Genomic DNA, 20,374 nt, shown 5'->3' with positions numbered 1-20,374 from the left:
ATAAACCTCTTTACACAGACAAGCAACACACACATACTCAGACACACACACGGAATAAGAGGCACTGCACCACATTAGCACTGTTGAATCTGTGAGTCTGTGTGTGAGATGAGACTGCTGACCTGATCTCGCTGACATTATAGATTAGCACTCCGCAGGGTTTCCTCTCACTCCTGATTAAGGACCAGGATCAGTTTTACCTGAATAAAGGTAAGTTGCTCATCACAGTTTTGTTGCAGAAGCTGCTCTGGATCTTCTGCGGCTGATTCCCCAGCATGCATTTCTTCACTTTATAGCTCTTGGTGGTGCACTGCTGAAATGGGCTAAGTGGAATCCACACAAGAGCGATCAAACTGCTGTAAATACAGCGCTGATCCATAATGGAACCACATTGTTGACTGAATGGAACATGTGGTTGGATTAGACTGGGACCGCTGCTCCAGAACCGAGTCTCTCTGAGTGTGTTTTATTTTAAATATGCCATCTTAAAATTACCAGCTGCTATTTACAGATTTTGCTATGCCTTCTTTTTTCGGGGAGGGGGAGGCTTCAGAACAGGTGCTAATGCTCCAGGCTCAGCTCGCTCTTCCCCTGCATGCCGTCTGCCTCTGCAGGGGCGCACTGCTTCAGCACTGCTTTTAAAAAAGGTCCCACGTGATTTACAATGTAAGTAAAAGCAGAAATCCGGTGTTGCACAAATCATTTTCGCCTCTTTTTCTAAGGACAGAGATAAAGTTAAAGCGTCACAAATGTGTGTGAATCAGGCACTTCACAAATCACAGCCTGGCTTTAGCACCCAGGAGATGACTGCACAGGAAGACGTGCTGCCACTTCGCCATGGCATTTCTTCACAGAAAGCCGTCTGACACTTTCAGATTTGACCATTTCTGGTGCCTTCGAAAGGCACTCTTTATCTGTGTTGTGGAAACCGCTGCACGGGCTCAGCAGTCAGGCTGAACACAGTTCATCTCTCGGATGCTGCATGCTGGACCTGGAAAGGGAGGGAGTGGAGCAACAGGAGGAGTGTGAAGTCACATTCTGACTTCATTCTTAAATACAGTTTTATTCTGGTATCACGTTTTAAAAGAAAGTAGAGAAAAAAGACTTTATTGCAACTCTCACCCGGGAAACGCAGTAGGCTAATTATGGTTCAGTGTGGTATTTTTCAAATAAGGCAGGAGAAAACGATTGTAAACCTCATGAGGAGGTTTTTCTGACAACCACTGGAACCATAATATCAGAAACACTGATCCATACGTCCTGATGTCTCACAGTGCTGAGAGGCTCTCTAGATATTCCAAAAGGAAACAAGACCTTGTGTGTTCCATGGTTACAGATCTGCCATGCAGTGTGAAACCGTGTGTTGGAACGGTGCTGGTGTGTGTGTGTGTGTGTGTTTCTCCTGGAAGTGTTTCCCTTCAGTCAGCATGATGATGGTGAGCGACGACTGCCTGGTGGAGTGTAAGATCGACGACAGCGACGACGACGACGGAGCGGTGGAGGAGCAGATGACCACTCCTCCTCCTCCCCCAGAGTTCGCCTCCAAAGCTCCGACGCCAGCTCCCAAGGCCCCGACGCCCCCGGCGCCGCCGCCGCCGGCCCCTCCCACGCCCACACCCACCCAGCCTGTCAGCAGAGACCCCAATGGCATCAATCGCCACCTCAAGGTCAGCTGAGATTAAGCCTTTAATTTTAAATCATGTTATTTCCATGATATTGCTTTGTAAAGATGGGGCACTGTCCAACGCTTTATTTTGAAGTCCGTTTTTAAAGAATAAACTAAGCCCCTCATGATCCGTGAGGGGTTCTGGCTCTTTAACCCCGGCCTGCTGTAACAGTGGAACCTTCAGGATGTTTTCCTCCTTCCTGGTCTGCAGGTGGAGGTCAGTGATGTCCTGGCGGAGCCAGCCTCCCCCCACAGCTTCAACACGGTGTGGCTTTACAGCGTGGTGGGCTTCGAGAGGACTCGAGTCTGGACGTACCGCTGCCTCTCGCTGCTGTTCGCCGTGCCTTTCGCTCTGATGTGTGGCGTTTTCCTGGCTGTTCTGGCCTGCCTGCACGTCTGGTACGCTTCTGAAAGAAAAAAAAAAGCTAATGTGGGGCTCTGCAACCCTCTAGGAGTGAATTTTATATACATATACTGTATATATCACTCAAAATAAGAAAAAGAGAGCACAGACAAGAAAAATAGGGCCAGAAGATTAAATAGAAGTTAAAAAATTCAATATCTAATATAATTCAGCACTGAAATGTGCAGTATTGATGTGGTCTTCTCATCCTCTCGCTGACCCCCATGCGGCTGCTGTCTCATGTATCACTGGGAAGTTCCCCTCATCCTGCGGGTTCTGCTCTTTAGCAGCCGTACAGATGCCAACCAGCAGGCACTGCAGCACAGGAACGAACCGTGCCGTGGTCATTTTGAGGGTAGAACCTGTGCGAGGGTCACAGAATAGACTTTTTTTTGGGGATTTTCTTGAATGCAAAAGTAACTAGGCCCGCCTCAGTCTGACCCGGTCTGCGTCCCTCCTTCCTTTAGGTTCCTGGCTCCCTGCATCCAGCTGAGCAACACCTTCCTTCCCTGCCTTCGGTCTTTGTGCATCTGCACAGTCAACGTCTTCATCTCTCCCTTCTGCACGTCTCTCGCTCTCTGCTGCAGTCAGATTGCGATCTCGCTCTCCAACAAGGACTGGCAGCAAATGAGAGATAAAAACGTGGTGTGAATGGGATCCGCACCGACAGCTCCAGGGACTGGACGAGTGAATGAATGAAAGACAACGTTCGTCGTCTCTTTTGTATTTTCTGTTTTATAATTGGCATAATTGTGCGAGCTGGTAACATTATGTGATTTTTTACTTGTAAAATATATGTGTGCTTTTGGTATTAAAATGATCATGAATCTGTGACTAACAGTAGGAAGCGATCAATAAAGAAAGAAAACATTTACCTTTGTCTGAGCTGCCACATGTTGAGAAATGCTGCAGTTTCTACTTTACATTTCTATTTTAAAGCCAGAGTTTCAGTTCATGAGCCTTTATTTTTGTTTATCTTACCTTGTCTTGTTTCAACCTTTCTCCTCTTTGTTTTTACCTTCATCACTCAACCTGTTGAAGCTTGTTTTAAACCCAGTTCTGACCTCTTTACGTCCAAAGTAACCTCATGCAATGTGGAAACTTTCTTTGCAGGTAACTCAACCTCAGAATGGCTTTGCAGTGTTTCAGTATTTGTTGTACTGTCTTTGCATCAGTTTTCAGGAAATGCATATGTTGAAGGCAGGTTACAGTCTGGACAGGTTGCCCATCCATCACAGGGTACACCACCACACAATCACACCATTGAGCAATTTATGGTCAAGACTGTGCTTCAAGCAATTGTTTTTGTGCTGCACTGTTGGAAGAAACCAGAGAAAACAAACTTAGGCTCACAGAGAGCATACAAACCTCATACAGTAAATCACTGTAGGAACTCAAACCCATAAACTTCTCACTGTGGTTACCCAATACGCCACTGGCTTTGCACATTTTTCTTTCACATTTTACCTAAAGTCTCTCTATTAGTAGGATTCAAGTTATTTTTACTAAATGAAAATGGCTTGCACTTCAAAACAAAGTGCTAAAGTTGTACTAAGTTGTGTCATCCATGTAATCCAGCTCCACTCACCTTGTTTGGCGTGGCCAATTGAGATGGAGTGATAAATCTGTCTGAGGCTGGGGCTATATCACTCTCAACATTATTAGCCAGAAAAATAATTTTACAATGTCAAAAATTTGTAAGGACCCCTATATTCAAAATATGGCTGAGGAAGCTGGAGAGATTATTGCATCTGGAGAAAATCAGGTACAGCATGTCTTATAAAGAGGAAATCTTTTTAAAGATGTTTCAACCTTTCCTCAGTCTATTGTCTGGAGGCTGACCTTGAGCTGATCTGTCACTGTGGTTTGTTTCTTCTTCTTCTTCTTCTTCTTCTTCTTCTTATTATTATTATTATTATTATGCTTTATTTTTATACATGTCCTGTTTGTCACATGTTAAAAACCTCTGAAAATCTGTTTTTGTTTTGTGTAATACCACCAACAATTGCGAATGTATTATATCATGAAAACAATAAAAACAATTACACAACAATAAAATTCACTGAACCACAAAAAATATTCAAGACACGTACCAACTTTAATTTTTTTCTGACATATTTTTTTTTTAACAATTTGGACAAAATTTCATTTCTTCATCAGTTACATCCTTCTAGATTCATCAGAATCTTAAAAAAAATCGTCATTTTAACCGTCTTTTATTTAATATTTAGAATTTGCAATATAGTTTTAAATATGAGCGGTCTTCAACGTGTTCAATAATTCCGAGGTTTTTTGACGATCATGAAGGCAGCATACTTGTGACGCTACCACTACCCAGCATGCACCTTGCTCTTGTTGTGATCTGGAGGGAGCAGGCGTCCTGCGAGTTGGAGAATATTCCAAATTTAAGTTTGTTTCCTCGGGAGTTGCTTTGTGAACAGTTCTTCTGAGCAGGCGGAGAGGAGCCGGGAGTGAAGATGGCGCAGTACAAAGGCGCCGCCAGCGAGGCGGGCAGGGCCATGCAGCTGATGAAGAAGCGAGAGAAGGAGCGAGAGCAGCTCGAGCAGCTCAAACAGAAGATCGCAGAGGTGTGGAACGATTCAAAACCTGTTCCTATCTCACGTTAGCCTCCGTGTCTCGGTGAAATGCCGGTCCCTGCCCTAGAAACTCGGCGTCAGTGCAGGGGCTGCGGTGTTTCGGATCCGCTGGTTTCCGAGCTGCCTGGTGACCTCTCGGCACATCGTTATCGCGATATCACCTCGTGCCGCACATCGACCACAAACACCCAACTACAATTGTTTTCACACACTGTGCATTTTGGCTATTTAAATACAGAGCTAAGGGGATTTTCATGATAGAAAAAATCTCAATAAATCATGATTAAGCTGCAGATGTGTCAATAACTACTTTAGTGTGACATTATTTGACAGTACACATTTTTTCATGTATGTTGTCCATAGATGATCTGAGGTTCATGGCAGAACCCAGAAGCATAAATGTTAAGAAATCTTGAATAATTTTGACACTTGTTTGCTTTAAAAGAGATCAAAATTTAGACATGTTACTTATACGTATGTATAAATCTGTGCTTGAATTAAAAAAAGCTGTATAAAGCCTCTTCACAGCCTCTTAATGGACCTGTTACTGTTTCATAAATGTAAACAAACTGGCACAGACAGGAGTAACTTCACGAATGTCTTTCATCATGAGCAGCAACATAATAGTTATGCTAGTCGCTGGTTTGCTTGGAATCCTAATTCATTCATAACAGCATTCATTTTTAAAATCAAGCACTCATCTTTACTCGTTTCCTTCCGCAGGACAACATGGTCAAGTCCAACATTGACAAGAAGTTCTCGGCTCACTACGACGCTGTGGAGGCAGAGCTGAAGTCCAGCACCGTGGGTCAGTGTCTGAGAGACTGAAGTGAAACCAGAGGGCCTCAGGGTCTTCGTGGCTCTCATGTGTGGGGAATCTGTCTCTGCTAGGTCTGGTGACTCTGAACGACATGAAGGCCAAGCAGGAGGCGCTGGTGAAGGAGAGGGAGAAGCAGCTGGCCAAGAAGGAGCAGTCCAAGGAGCTCCAGCTGTCAGTGATCATTACTGTTTTACTTACCTGTTCCATAGAATTCATTATTTTGTTAGAACACATTTTTTGAGTATTTGTTTTTATTTTAACAAGGTACAGTGTTAAAATGAGCTTCTGCTCTCTTTGCAGTAAGCTCGAGAAGCAGAAAGAGAAGAAGAGAAAGGAGGAACAGAAGAGAAAAATCGCCTGCTTGTCCTTCAATACTGAAGAGGACGAGGAGGAGGAGGAGAACGAGGAGGAAGAGCAGGACTGTGAGTATTGGAGTGTGTCAGTGGACATACTTCCACATTTCTGTGTGTTGTGCTTGACGTTAATGGTAAAGTCGTTGACCTAAGATGTGAGCAGCACTGAGCGTCTTTGGGCTCGATTTAAGATTTAATGTCGCTTTAAAACATTTCCATTGGAGTGATTAGATGAAAACATGGAGAGGCTTCACTGTTTGACATGAATCAAACCAGATATTTAGGAAATGCTGCAGCTTCCTGAATCCATTTCAAATTAAAAGCTAATGTGTCAAAATAAATTCCCTCTAATTTACAGTGTTATTTGAATTTTTTTTTTTACCTCTGGACAAACGGCGCATGCTTTTTTGTCTCGGTCTCTTAGATTCTTCTGTTAAAAAGAAAAGACTAGGGAAGAATCCTTTCGTGGACACGAGTTTCCTTCCCGATCGAGACCGAGAGGTGAGATACTTTTCTGTTTTCAGTGTCAGACGACATTCTCTGATGGTTTGCGGAGCCACAGGGATCGCCCAGGTTATAAATGTCGTTTCACTCAACACACCGTGCTACAGCGTCACAGTCGGGCTGTCCTGCCGTCACACCCGTCTCACCCCGCCGAGTGAAGCCGGGTCGGAGGTTAACTGTAACAGTAACGCTGATGCTGTCTGCGTCTCCTCAGGAGGAGGAGAACCGCATGAGGGAGGAGCTCCGGCAGGAGTGGGAGCTCAAGCAGGAGAAGATCAAGAGTGAGTGAAACAAGAACGCAACCAAACACACAGTGTTCCACTTTCAAGGCTCGGCCATCCTCTAAAAGTTTTAATTAAAAAATATATATGAACAGTTAATTTAACAAGCTATATTATATAAACAGAACAAAACCAGGACATGTCTCTAACAAAACATTAGTCTTCATGTTTCTCTAGTCTCTCCACTTTACTACAAGGTGATTAACAATAATACTAACAATGAACGACTCATATTCCACTTCTGTGTTCGTCCACAAAAACATATCACCCCCACATTTTAACAAAAAAAAATCTTAAACAAATTAACCAATGTCAAATAGCTAGGCTCACAGCAACAGCTTGTGTATGTTTGTTTATAAACCACATTATTTATTTCAACTCTTTTTTCCATCCTCCGTACCCTTACTCCAACAAAACAGAAAATATCCAGAGCTGTGTTTTGATTAAAATGTTTGCAAACTATCCTGCCAGAGATTTTAACAACAACAAACCAAACTCTGTTACCAGTGCAGTGAATAGAATAAACTAAATAAAAACACTGACCTGCTGTAGCTCTGAACTGGGGGGTTTTCACAGATACCGATGTCAGATGAAGTCTGACCGAATTGATTTTATATATCCTATCCAATTTTTCCAGTTTCTGTTAAATTTATCCTCCTCCAGTCTCACAGAGAAAGTTATTTTTTCCATCATGTACGACGTCAACCCAGTCTTCTCAGGCTCCTCTGTCTTCAGACATTTCCTGGTAATTTGTTTTTTTTTGGGCTGCATTCAGCTTTATTCTAAAGATGTATCAGTCCCCAAATCCAGACGGAGCCATTTCCAATTTTCCCAAATATAAAATCTCAAACGCGAGTGGAAGATTGACCTTTAACACTTTACCTATGACCCTCTTAAGCTCCTGTCAATACCGGGCAGTGGAGGGACGACTCCAGACCCAGCGGACATGTCCAGCTCCCTCAGCTCCACGCTGCCTCCAGCACTCGACTGTGCTGCTGTTCTGAAATCTCTAGTGATGTTCTTCCACCCAAAACAATCTGCTTTCCACTGTTGTTCGTTAATCTCTTCCCATTAATCCGCTGTTATTACAATATTAGCCTCTCTCTCCCATCTTTACTGCATCATTCCTTACCTGTAAATACCTGTAGTGGTACGTTTGAGTGAGAGCAGACGGCGTGTTTCATTCAGTCATTCTGTCTTTTTAGGTGAGGAGATCGAGATCACCTTCAGCTACTGGGACGGTTCTGGACATCGTAAAACTGTCAAGGTAAACCGTGAAGCGGCGCAAGGTGGAACAGCATCGTTCATCACCGTTTGCTGCATGTTTGAGCCGTGTGTGTGTGTGTGTGTGTGTGTTTTTTCTTTTTTTTTTTCCTGCAGATGAAGAAGGGTAACACCATCCAGAACTTCCTGCAGAAGGCCCTGGAGGTCCTCAGGAAGGACTTCAGTGAGCTCAGGTGAGTTCATTGATGTGCCTCTTGTGCGTCATGCAGCCACCAGGTGGCGCTGAAGCGCTGGACTCTGAGTGGACCTGCTGTTTAGAGTGACTTGTCCGCTGGTCCGTGCTGCCGCAGGTCTGCAGGAGTGGAGCAGCTCATGTACATCAAAGAAGATCTGATCATCCCACACGTGAGTGCCGCCGCGCCGCTTCCTGCCTTTGTTTCAGTCCGTCGAGAGACTTTCAGCAGATCCTGCAGCGTGAAACGAGGCACATCCAGCCACGGCCTCTCAGCGCCTCTTATGTCCACACTCGGAAAAATAACTGGGCTGCAAAGCCTCCACTAACGAGCAGCCCCACGCCATGCCGCGGTCTGGTTTGGTTTTCATAAATTGGTTTGGTGTTCATGAATTTCTCTGTTTGTTTCTTTCAGCACCACAGTTTTTATGATTTCATCGTCACCAAAGCCAGAGGCAAATCTGGTGAGTAAGCAGCTGCAGTTTCCATCGGTTTCGTGTGTGAGGTATCGTAAACTGGTTCTGGAGGCTGTTTACTGGGTTTTCGTGTTCGTGACACGGTTAATAAGAAGCACCTGTGAATTCTAGCTTCATCCAACAATCGGCGTCTCTTTCTCTTTCCCCCACAGGGCCTCTGTTCAGCTTCGACGTCCACGACGACATCCGGCTGGTGAACGACGCCACGGTGGAGAAGGACGAGGTGAGCCGAGCGAAGCTGGGCAGAGTTGTTTAAACGTGGCTGGAAGGCCGTGGTTCTCACGCAGACGGCGGTGGACTCGCTGCAGACGCCGGGTTTCATTTCCTTCATGGCAAACAAAGAAAAACCTTTTGCTTTGATGGTTTTCATTCGTACCGTCATTCCAGCGGTTTCCGTCACACCTGCAGCGCTCGCTCCGAGCCGACCTGTCGGGTCGCTCTCAGTGCCAACGCCTCGGAGCTTCCTCTCTTATCTCCACATCTCCCACCTCCTGCTTTCATAATCCACCACAGCAGGAATCACTCAGTCTTTGTTCTTTTCATCCTCACATTTCCGGTGAAACTGTTTTTACTCGTCCCTTTTTTGGCACAGTGGGCAATATCTTCAGTTTAAAAGCATCGTGTAAAAGTTTAAGTTTGTAGGTTTTATAAGAAGTGCGTTAAACATTAACATTTTCCAAATTCACACGTTTACTGATACTAAAGACAAACTAACCTCCGGGACATGGAACTCAGCGCTGCAGTCCGGAGTCTCAGAGATCCACACGGCACTGATTCTCTTTCTTTATGATGTTTTAAAATCCCAGCGGGGAAATGATTTCTCTGCCTTTGTTCTTTTCTATTCTTAATTATAGCTATTGTGAAATACAGTGCATCCAGCTGCCTCCTGCTGAACACACACACACCTCCTGCTGCTGTCTTTTAAACAGGATTATAGACTTCCGCAAACATCTAAAACCAACAAAGCCAACTTAAGCCTCTTTAGCCACACACTCACACACACACACACACACACACACACACACACACAGTCTTGTATTTCTATCCTTGTGGGGACCGTCCATTGACTCCCATTCATGTCTAGCCCCTAACCCTGACCCTTACCCTAACCCTAACCCACACCACAACAAAGCCTAACCCTAAAGAAATGTTTTTGCACTTTTACTTTTTTCAGTAACAACAACATGGTCAAGAAAACACTGTTTCTCCTACTTAGGACCGGAAAAAGGTCCCCACAAGGCACGTCGTTCCACGTTTTGCTATCCTTGTGGGGACATTTGGCCCCAACAAGGATAGAAATACGAGAACACACACACACACACACACACACACACACACACACACACACACACACACACACACTATTAATGCAGTGTGTAAATAACAGGGAAACACTGTCATCACACTGAAGGCCTGGTGTCAGACGGTGGACGGCTTCGGGATCCTCAGTGAAGCCTGAACACACCTTGACTCCAGACGCTGTAGAAGCAGAGCTGATGAGTGTGTGTTGAAGCTGCAGCAGTGGCCAGCGTCTCACGGCCCGAACGCACTGGACGCGGAAGCGCCGTGCACGGTAGCGCCGCGCACGGCGCTTCTGATCGCCTCCCATGTTAATCTATCTGACCGGCCGCACCGAACGCGCAGTGGAGCGCCGCGCGTGCCGCGGCTCGCGCTCTGCAGCGCGCCCGCTCCGCTTCGTTCTATTTTTCACGCGAGCGCAGGGAGCGCCATATGTCAAGCTGGATCAAGCAGATCGGACCAAACAGGAAGTCGGAAACAGAAAAGGCAAGAGAATCCGGTCAATTTTCAAAATATAACAAATTAAATGACGATTAGTTACGGGCGGTGTTGCTCGTCCGTCTATAATTTGTCACTTGGGTCTAATCACAAGACAGATGGACACACAAACAGACATACGCACGTACGCACCCAAACACACACACACACACACACACACACACACACACACACACACACACACACACAGCGACAGACATTCTCGTGATGCAGAAAAAAAGAGGACAGGAGGAGAAAAAGTCTCTCCACAGGTCACCAAAACACACACATCCATACTGGCAGAGCGAGACAGAGGGAACAGGGAACAAACGTGAAAACCGAGAGCTGACGGAGCGAGCCGAGTGCAGCCGATGTGTGACCAGCGCAGAGAGCGCAGGCGCCTCCAGTGCGAACAGCCAAGCGCCGGCGCGGAGACACGCGCGGCGCCTCCGCTACGCTTCCGCGTCCAGTGCGTTCCCGGCGTCAGGCCTCTGCTGCCTGCTGCAGCTTTCAATGCTTACATGGAGCAGAAATGAGCCGTAGGACCGTTTACAGTCTGAACGGGAATGAAGACGTGTTTAGTTGACGTTATTGTGGCTTGTTGGCTGAGTGTGTTCACTCTTTTTTTTGTTTTTTTTTCTTTCCGGCAGCTGGGGCGTGCAATATTGTATGATTGTAGCCTTTTACTATCCGAACAGATTTTAATGTTAGCAGCAGGACGAGACTGAGTCTCCTCCTGCTGCTGCCTTTATTTAAGGCTGGCATCCGGCATGGCTGCCGGACAGGACCGGGACGGAAACGCTCAGAGAGCGAGAGACAGAAAGATAAAGAGAGGGAGAACCGGGGGGGGGGGGGGGGGGGGGGGGGGGGGGGGTGCACACAACCTATGTGCAAATTCACAATACAAAACAGTGTTGTCGACGCACCACACGCAACCAAGAACAATCCCAAACCCCAATCCAGACAACACCAAAACAGAGCCGACAACCAACACATAAACTAACAGAACCGTACATATACATACATACACACACATATATACATACTTTTTTTTTTTCTTCCTCTGACGAACCACAGTAGTGAACAGACCAGGCCACAAAAATAAAAGGAGGTGCAGGGAAGGAAGGAAATGCAAGGACACCAGAAACCTTTTTTTTTTTGAGAATATAGCTAGTAGTAACTAGTAGTAACTAGTAGTACACTCGGGGCGTGCATCAAGAGAGGTCTGCTACAGATCACCATTATTCTAACCACCACAAGAAGACAAGGTAACCCAGTATGTGAAGAGTGATTAAAGATCAGCGTGATCATGCAAATGTGATGGTGAGAGTGATCATGCATATATGACCTCTGACCCCTGAGAATGCCAGAAGCAGGCCAGAGAGGCCCTCAGAGCCCGGATCCAAGCCGCCCCCCCAGGCAGACGCCCCCGCTCCGGTCCAGAAATGGGGCGAGTGTGTTCACTCTGACTGACGCGAAGAAGTGACTGATGATCGATTCAAACAGTGTGGAGTCACAGGAGAGAAGGGAAAAGAACGTTTACTGAATGAGCAACCATAAAATTAAAGGGTGACACTTTACTTGAAGCACCCGGTATAAGACATTATAAGTAGTTATAAACACTCATAAATTATCACAATGCTTTATAACCCACTATACAGCATAGAGTTAGGGTTAGGTCGTGATGTTATAAAGCGTTGTGATCATTTATGAGTGTTTATAGCTATAGTTATACAGTGTTATAATGTACTTATAATGTGCTATACAGGGGTGCTTCAAGTAAAGTGTTACCAATTAAAGATTTAAATGTCTGTTCCATGATGTGTGTGAGCAGTGTGTGTGTTCGGTCCTCTGACGCCGTCGTGCTTCCCCTCCTCTAGTCTCACGCGGGTAAGGTGGTGCTGAGGAGCTGGTACGAGAAGAACAAGCACATCTTCCCCGCCAGCCGCTGGGAGCCCTACGACCCCGAGAAGAAGTGGGACAAATACACGGTGAGAGTCGCCTCGGCCGCCAGACCCCGGAGCTGGAACGCTTTCAAAGAGAAGCCCCCCATCCTGCTTTTTGTTTTTGATGTCGGGAAGCAGGTGCTGGAACGGATCAGAGATCAGTTAAAGGCTTTTACGTTGAAGGGCGTAGTTAAATTCTTAGACGCAGTTCATATGCTGGATATACAGCAGATGCCTGCAGCTGTTCTGCTTCATAAATCCTCACATGAGCCGCATTTCATCCGTAAGTCGAACAAAAGCAATAAGTTATTGTGCGAAACAGCAGAAACGTGAAAGCATTTTCCAAAATGAAATTCGGTAACACTTTACTTGAAGCCCCCCTGTATAACACATTATTAGTACATTTATAAAGCATTATAATGCCATTATAACATGTGTAGCTGTAGTTATAAACATTCATAGATGATCACAATTCCAGGACCTAACCCTAACCCCAACCCTGTGCTGTATATTGAGTTATAAAGCTTTGTGATCATGTATGAGTGTTTATAGCTACTTATAATGTGTTATACCGGGTGCTTCAAGTAAAGTGTTACCTGAAATTCCACTGCTTCCGTGAAGATGCGTTGCATTTGGCAGCTTTCCTCTCTTTTTGGGTGTGTGTTGTTGTTTTGCCGTGCGGACTGGCCCCTCCCACTCATGCCTGTCATACCAGCAGCGACGTTCACCTGAACCGAAGCGACACACAACAGAACGTCCGCGCCCAAATAAGGCCGCAGATGATTTCAGCCCCGGGGCCGAAGGCGTTGCAGCGACGCACTGACTTCGCTCCACGCAGCAGGATTTCTCAAAGGGAAGGAAAGTCTTCAAGGAAAACTTTATTCGTCGTTTTCAGGGTTTTCGCAGCGTTAATTTTGCGGCTGTTTCTCTCTGGCTCGGGTTGGAAAGATTAGCCGAATTCACCAACAGCTGAAAGCTGGGTAATAAAACAAGTCAGTGAGTCTGTTCCACAGCTTAGCAGGCAGATAATGGCCTCAGGCAAACAAACCAGCTGCAAGTAAAGAGTCCAAAGATGTTATCGGAAACATAAACACGTTGGAAAAAAGTTGTAGTGAAGATAAAATGTGGGACAAATGAAGAAATCATAAACTCTTTCAGCTCTCAGTCACCATAAAGAGGTGATTTTCCACCTCCTGTGAGAATGTTTCTCTGTATTCACCAAACCGGAAGCAGCCGGCTCAGACCTGATCGGCATCAGGGAGGAGGCCGGTTCAACGCTGCCCTGACCTCTGAAGCCAGACGCTTCTTCCTGCCAGCAGCCGATAGAAACAGGAAGTAGACGTTGAGTCCAGACTCCTGTTGGAACCACAGTGGAAGCAGAGCGGTGCTGATCACTCATCCACGCTTTCAAGAAATCCTTTCACCACCAACACGTCCTTCATTAAAAACCTGTGGAGGTAATGTGGTGTTTACTGCATTATGATGTCTGGCATCGTGGTGACCGTCGTCTAATCTGCATCGATCCCCATCGGAATAGAACTCCTAAAGCTGTTTCATTTAAAATGTTCACTGCACTGTATGACGACTTTTGACGCCATAAGCGTGACATTATTTACCATTATCACACGATAGATGTTTACATTGATATCTGAAAAACTCAATAATAATCCATTGTTATGACATATTTTTTCTTTTATTGTTCTGTTTGTGTCGAAAAAGCAGTGCTGAAGTGCTTCATCAAAAAAATAAAGAAAGTGCTGACAAACTAAAAATAGAAACTTCAAGACAGTTAAAAGTAGGGCTGGGTACCGTTTAACGGTACCTCAGTGGTACCGACCGAGAAACTTCAGTATATACCGGTACCGAACAAGAGACGTGCGTACGGGTATCGGTGTCGGTTCTTAAAGTGGTTGCGCGGTCAATAAAGATGCGCGGAAACAATCGTTCAGTTCTTCTCTTGTACTGAGAAAACGGTGCATCGCATCATTGAACACGTTACCACGCCTTACCGGCTCCCACTCTAACAACATGCAGAGAGAGCCTCAGAGAGAGCCAGTGTTGCCAGATCCTCATGGCAGTTTCCACTGCTGAAAACCCGCCCATTTTTATAAAAACCAGCCCAATTCGGCCAAACCCATGAGATAGCGCCAAAACATTACACACACAACAGAAAACACTTCCTAAGCGTACAAACCTTCATATAGTGACCATGACGAGGATAAACAACTGTATAACAACGCAAGTAACACCTCTCTGTTGCCACAATACAATTATTAGACAAAAACAATGCATTTCAAAACCAGCAGCTGCTCCCTCTCATGTGCACCAATACGGCTGCTCACATGCACGCACGCTGTCGCGGAACTTGGGCTCCCGCCCAAGGCTGATTTTTCCAGACCAAGGAGTTAAAACCAGCCCAATTTTTACATGCCGCCTCAGGCTCTTTTTCCCAGCCCAATGACTTGCCCAATCTGGCAACACTGGAGAGAGCCTGCAGCCCTTCTTCCTCTGTGGTGTCTGTGTTAAAATAAGGTTGAACGTGCAAACAGCGCACCTAGTGGCATGAAGTGCAAATGCAGGCATGGCGGCGTCTGCGCGCCGTGAAGGCAGGTACCGAAAAAAGTACCGTTCAGGAACCGGTACCGTACGTGAGATATAGAAGAAAGTACTTGTACCCGAAAAATATCTAACGGTACCCAGCCCTAGTTAAAAGTGAAAAAAAAAAATATGCACAGTAAAATATACTGACAATCTGTTATGTTGAGCATCTGTTTCTGTTAAAGAAAGTCGTGTTTGTTTTATCAGAACTATGATTCATTCTATAAATAGAGAAAGAGAGACCACATGACGTTCGAATCAAGATTCCCATATTTCTCTGTCAAATCGACAAACCTCCTGAAGCTGCCGAGCGAGATCCGTCCTTCTGCAGCCTCCGTCCTGACGGCTTTCCCAAATCCCCTCATTCCAAACTCCACGTGTGCACGGGAGTCCGCTTCAGGACGCAGCGTTTTATTTGTGCTGTTGTTTTTTGCAAAAAGGTTTAAACTCATGTTTAAACTGATCGGTGCAAACGTGTTGACGTAAAGATTAAATCGTGAATCCATTCACGTGTTCTGCTGCGTATCTGAGATTTCAGGACATGAAGGAAAAAGATGGAAACAGGAAGGAATTCATCAAAATACAGTGATTTATTTAGAAGTGTGATATTCGCGACACACAGAATAACAATAAGAAATGCCCCAGGTTTAAAATGAGAAACAAACAACAACCTTAAGTAATTACTCACTGAAAGAACAAAACCTGGAGAAAAGGGTTGAATAAAAAGCTGAACCGTGTCCACTAAGTTACTGCGATATGAAGAGAGGGTTTACTGTCATCTGGCTGATCAGTTTGGGCCCACAGAGATTTTAGGGAATTAATTCTGTGCTGAGAAGATGGTGTCAACTTTAAGTTTGTGGCCCTCTTGTTCTCGTCTCGAGGCAGCAGCGCTGACAGCGCCGCCTCACACTCAGATAATGAAACACTTGAACAGGAACTCTTTCCCAGGACGGAGCTTCCAGGACCTTCTCGGACTGTTGTGCTGCGCTGCAGCTGAGGGGATCCATTCAGGATCAATTCCCCACAAACGAGCCCTGGAGGAAACCGTCCAGGCTGCAGGGGTTCTGGCTCTCGGAGGCGGCGAGCTCATAAAACGGAAGACGCTGTCGGGCTGTGGCTTTCAACCTCAGTTGGATCATTTGAAGTGTTTTAGTTCAGACTCTCATTAGGAGTCGATCACCTGCAGCGGAGTTGGATCAGTAGGAGAAAGCAATCAGCTCGTGAATGTGTTCTCATAAAGTCTAGTCAGGACGCTCTCTTTCACACAGCGGTTATGAAAGCCTCTTCAAAGTGTTTTGTCTCTAATGAGAAGAGGACTTCTGCATGTCTGAACACAGGATCCGCGGCTCAGATTCTCCCTTCTCGTCTGTCTTCTCGTGTTACTCATGTTCCTTCTCCTCCTGTTCTTTCCCGTGTGACTCCTGGGTGAAGTTCTCACAATACGACCAAACGATGCTTCTTTTCGACGGAGCGCTCAGCGCTTCATCAAGGTGTTGTGGTGTGGAAATGATAATAGAGTGCTTTTATAAATAGCTTGAAGCGGCAGACACACCTTCAGATCCTCGCACTCTGGCCAAATCCTGGATGCCAGATGATGCTCGCGCTCGCCTCCAAACGTCCAGCAACAAAAGAATGAATTTCGCTCCATCATTAAGCCGAACTCTGCTTTTTGTCTCTGACTGCTTCTCATTACCTCGAGAGAAAGGCTGCGCCACAGTCGCGCCAGACCAGCATCTCGTTGGCATGCAGACATGGATCCCACGCTGGCAGATATTTGGTGCTTCAAGCCTTTTAGACTCAGCGACTTAAATATGAATTCTGCCTTAAATCAAAGAGAGTTTGAAATGCAGCTTCTGGCCAAACATCAAAAGATCCAAGTTTAGACAGAAGCAACCTTTTTAAGAGGACACCTCATGCAACGAGCCAGAAAGAAATCTGAAGGTGAACCATCTTTTTTTACCTTCTGACCAACACACACCCTGATCCGGTGGCAGAGAGGCAGTTCAGTTAACCAACATGCATGTCCATGTACAGATTCAGTGTTGGACCGTTTTGGGGTTCACTGCCAGTGCTAACTTTTGTACAGGTTAAAGGGGCTGTATCATGCAAAATTCACTTTTTGTATGTTTTAACCTTGTTATATAGTTATATACTCACCAAAACACCCCCAAAGCATTTTTTTTACCTTCGTGCCTGTGTGTTTGAGCTTTCCTCCTTGTTGTGCTGCTCAGAGAGGCAGCCCCTCCCGCACCCGTGAAAACGCTCTGTTTTCCCACGTTCACGTCACACTGTGAAGATGGCTCCCCTGAGCCCCCCTCCCTCCCGCAGGCCCTCGGCAATCAGCGTTGCCGCTTTTTTCTCACACTGATTACGGAGATAAACTTTAACCATCGTCTGAAAGCAACAGTCAAGCAAGAGCAAGAGTCTGAAGGGTCTGAAGGGTCTGAAGGGTCTGAAGGGTCTGCGCTTGGTGAGTTTCTGACAGGAAAAGACGTTTTCGCGTGTCTTTCCGTGTAGAGAAGCTAGAGCTAAAGAGCTAAATCTAACCCTTAGAGATGCTAACGAAGCACTGATTGGTTGAAGTACGCTGTCAATTAAGGTCCACAGGGGGAGAGGCGGGATTTTCAGTGAAACTGAGCGTTTTCTCTTCCGGATTTCAGAATTAACCCCAGAAAATCTTTTATTTCACACAAAATGACTTTTCCTTTGCGCCAAAAATAAACTATTACCATGTTAATGCCATTTCTAGGGTTTGGACTAGCTAAAAAAGCATGATACAGCCCCTTTAAACATTCTAAAAAGACACTTTGTTGGATCTAGACCTTTGTTGGTCTTCAGTTTCATGTTCACAGAGGGAGTGTAGTCTTTCTGAGTGTTCCACACAGGAAATCTGTGGACATTTTCATTTGCTGAAGTTGTCTCAGATGGTATTGTACCAATAGAAAGACTAACCAGATCCTTCAGATTAAAAGCGGTTTGAACTCTGTGTGTGGTGAGAAATCATAAAAATGACACATCTTCTGCAGTTTCAGGCTTATTGACCAATAATTGACACAAGAAGTCTCAAAATCTGAATTTGATCTCGACAGACATCGGTGGTGCGATTGCACCCTGGAAATAAAAGAGGTAGCATCTGTACGTGAGTCATGCAACGAATCTGAACCATTTGTGTAGTTTGTCAGCTTCAAAGGGGAATTGATGGATGGCGAACCTTCCCTGGAGTCTGGTGCAGCACGCACGGCTCTTCACACTGAATCCATCAGGGCTGGTTGCAGTCTGAGCCCGCCCTGTCAGTTTTATAGAGCATTGCTGGAAACACCCCAAGATCCATCGCTACAACAACACACCGTCCACTCTTTGATTTATTTTATTATTTTATTGGTAACGTTGGCACACAAATGCTCTTCTTTCTCAAACCGGCTCAGTGTTGAGAGACGGGAGGCCGAGCCGTTCCAGCTCTTGTTGACATAAACAGCTCCCCGGCAGCCGCCGGCGTCCTGTGTGGGAAGACTCTGCTGCTGCCGACCAGCTTTCTGCCGCACGACACGATGGATTATGAGTTACAGTCCCATCGACAGACCTCAATTAGTTTTGGCCTGAGGAGAAAACGGTTTCTGTGGTTTAGGCGTGAACGGCGCTGTTGGTGTTTTGGTAATTGAGCGCCAGGTAATTGTATGTTGAGACATCTCAGTTCATTAGAGAGCGCGTTAATGCTGCGCGTCTCTCTGCAGACGGCGGCTCTTTGCGCTCCTGCTGGAGAAAACCTCGGAAAGGTTTCCAGAAAGGGGCCTCCCGGGAGTCTCTGAGGCTGTTTTGACGTGTTTTGCTGTAGCTGAAGGGATTCAGGACAGTTATCCCCTCACCTCACCCAAACACCCAATCTCATGACACAGCCAGCCAGATGTTACAGAGCCGTGGCCGACAAGCCGCGCAAAACACAGTGGAGTGTGCTGTCAGGCAAACGGACTCGCACAAAGGGCGAGTTTACCTTTCAGGCAGAGTCTGGGTGGCTGCTTCGTGTGCCGGAGAAGCAAGGGAAAACATGTGACTGTTTATCTGTGTTGTGTATTTTTCCTCGAATGCTGTTAGAATCCAGTAGCCACACTGCAGGACTGCAGTTATCCCTTCCAACGGTCCGGTGCTGCCAGATCAAAGCCATGCCATTGCACCATCAAAATAAAAGCCCACAGAGGTGAACAAGCGGTAAAATTACAAAGTCTGACATCTCTGTCATATTAAAACCAGCTGTCTGACTGCAAGGTGAAACTGTCAGAACACCTCCCTGTCGTGCGCATGAATGTCTGACAACTGGGCTGCTCAGTAAAATCCAGGATTCCAGGTGGTTTGGATAAGCTACAGTTTATCGGCCTTTTTTTTTTTTTCTTATTTCCTTTAGTCTTTTGTTTGAAGATGATCACGTAGAGCTTGAACTCAACAATCCATTTCTCTATCCTTTAATTTGTATGTAGTAACAGCCGGTCGTTGTAAGTCCACTACCATGGAATGCACGCAAAAATCAGCCCCTTCAAAATAAAAGCCAAGCAGTTGTACAGTCTGCGTCTGTCCCAGTGGATTGGACTTGGTCTGGTTGTGTGTCTTGGACCTCCTGCTGGGATAATTCTGAGCAAACGGCTCTTTTCTGCTCTTCAGCTGAGGTTTTCCTCGATTCGTTGTTATTTTCTCCGTTGGTGTGTTTTCGCAGCGAGCCCCTCTCCCAGCTCGTCAGTCTGGGTTCCTAACTGGAATGTTTCAGGGGTTCTTCTGTGTTCTCACATCACCCCGAAACTGTTTTTTGGTTGGATGCATAATTTACATCGGTGGCTGAGAACGAGCCGGAGCGTCTCGCCTCTGTGATTTAGTCTTCAGATCGAGTTCGTGAAGTTTTCCGTCAAACATGGAGGTTTTGAGCAGCAGCCGGTCCTGAAGTCTTCACTCCATGTTGCTGATTTTCCCAACAGCAGAGGGATCAGTTTCAAATAATTAGTGGATGTTTTTTTGGATGCTTGGCCAGACTCGTGGGATTCCAGAGCGTTTCTTCCTGTGGGCCCCGGAGAGTTTTCAGCCTCAAAGACAACAGCAGCTTCCATGAAGGACCAACACTTTATTTAATCACAAATGCAGCGGAATGATACTCAATGTTGTCTTTAATTGGACCATTTGCGGTTCGTGTGAGATGCTTGACGGGTTCCTGCCGAGTCACTGGATGCTTTTGTTTGTTTTGCAGATCCGATGAGAACGCCAGCATCTCCGGGCTCTGGGATCTTGGACGCGAACGAGGCGTTGTTGGTTTCCATCTCATTTTACCAGCGATTCTGTTCATTTTTTTCTGATCGCCGCTGTTTGGCCCGATGTTTCTGCCTCCTGTGTAAATGACCAGTCGTTCTTTGTACATAGCTCGTATCTCCTGAACCCGTCAGTCTCTGCTTAATAAAGTCACCTCACCTCTGACTCTCTCGATGTCTTTGGAAGGTCGTGAGTGTGTGTGTGAGAGAGTGTGT

The 20,374-nt window shown here is 45.9% G+C and overlaps 2 protein-coding genes across 2 annotated transcripts; both read left to right on the top strand.

The window, feature by feature from the left end:
• Window positions 1–1,427: 1,427 nt before the first annotated feature.
• On the top strand, window positions 1,428–2,809 carry cav4b (caveolin 4b). Its single transcript, XM_030119389.1, has 3 exons — window positions 1,428–1,667; window positions 1,878–2,065; window positions 2,537–2,809. The coding sequence occupies exons 1-3, from the start codon at window positions 1,428–1,430 to the stop codon at window positions 2,718–2,720; spliced, it is 612 nt and encodes a 203-aa protein (XP_029975249.1). The 3' UTR covers window positions 2,721–2,809.
• Window positions 2,810–4,399: 1,590 nt separating this feature from the next.
• On the top strand, window positions 4,400–20,324 carry fam50a (family with sequence similarity 50 member A). The gene is made up of 13 exons (XM_030119570.1): window positions 4,400–4,657; window positions 5,390–5,474; window positions 5,558–5,657; window positions 5,787–5,908; window positions 6,264–6,340; window positions 6,558–6,624; window positions 7,830–7,891; window positions 8,005–8,081; window positions 8,199–8,253; window positions 8,496–8,544; window positions 8,709–8,779; window positions 12,213–12,323; window positions 20,101–20,324. Exons 1-13 carry the CDS (start codon window positions 4,547–4,549, stop codon window positions 20,107–20,109), a joined length of 996 nt encoding a protein of 331 aa, XP_029975430.1. The 5' UTR covers window positions 4,400–4,546; the 3' UTR covers window positions 20,110–20,324.
• The last annotated feature ends 50 nt before the right edge of the window (window positions 20,325–20,374 follow it).

Source organism: Salarias fasciatus, chromosome 20, assembly GCF_902148845.1.
Source record: "Salarias fasciatus chromosome 20, fSalaFa1.1, whole genome shotgun sequence".
NCBI lineage: Eukaryota > Metazoa > Chordata > Actinopteri > Blenniiformes > Blenniidae > Salarias > Salarias fasciatus.
This window is presented reverse-complemented; position numbering and strand designations above follow the sequence as displayed.

What these genes read in the sequence shown, in the direction of transcription:
- cav4b (XM_030119389.1), top strand. Translation starts at nt 1,428, where the DNA reads ATGATGATGGTGAGCGACGACTGCCTGGTGGAGTGTAAGATCGACGAC. An exon ending in GCATCAATCGCCACCTCAAG is followed by an intron (nt 1,668 to 1,877) that starts GTCAGCTGAGAT and finishes CCTGGTCTGCAG; the next exon opens with GTGGAGGTCAGTGATGTCCT. An exon ending in CTGGCCTGCCTGCACGTCTG is followed by an intron (nt 2,066 to 2,536) that starts GTACGCTTCTGA and finishes TCCTTCCTTTAG; the next exon opens with GTTCCTGGCTCCCTGCATCC.
- fam50a (XM_030119570.1), top strand. Translation starts at nt 4,547, where the DNA reads ATGGCGCAGTACAAAGGCGCCGCCAGCGAGGCGGGCAGGGCCATGCAG. An exon ending in CGAGGAGGAAGAGCAGGACT is followed by an intron (nt 5,909 to 6,263) that starts GTGAGTATTGGA and finishes TCGGTCTCTTAG; the next exon opens with ATTCTTCTGTTAAAAAGAAA. An exon ending in TTCCCGATCGAGACCGAGAG is followed by an intron (nt 6,341 to 6,557) that starts GTGAGATACTTT and finishes GCGTCTCCTCAG; the next exon opens with GAGGAGGAGAACCGCATGAG.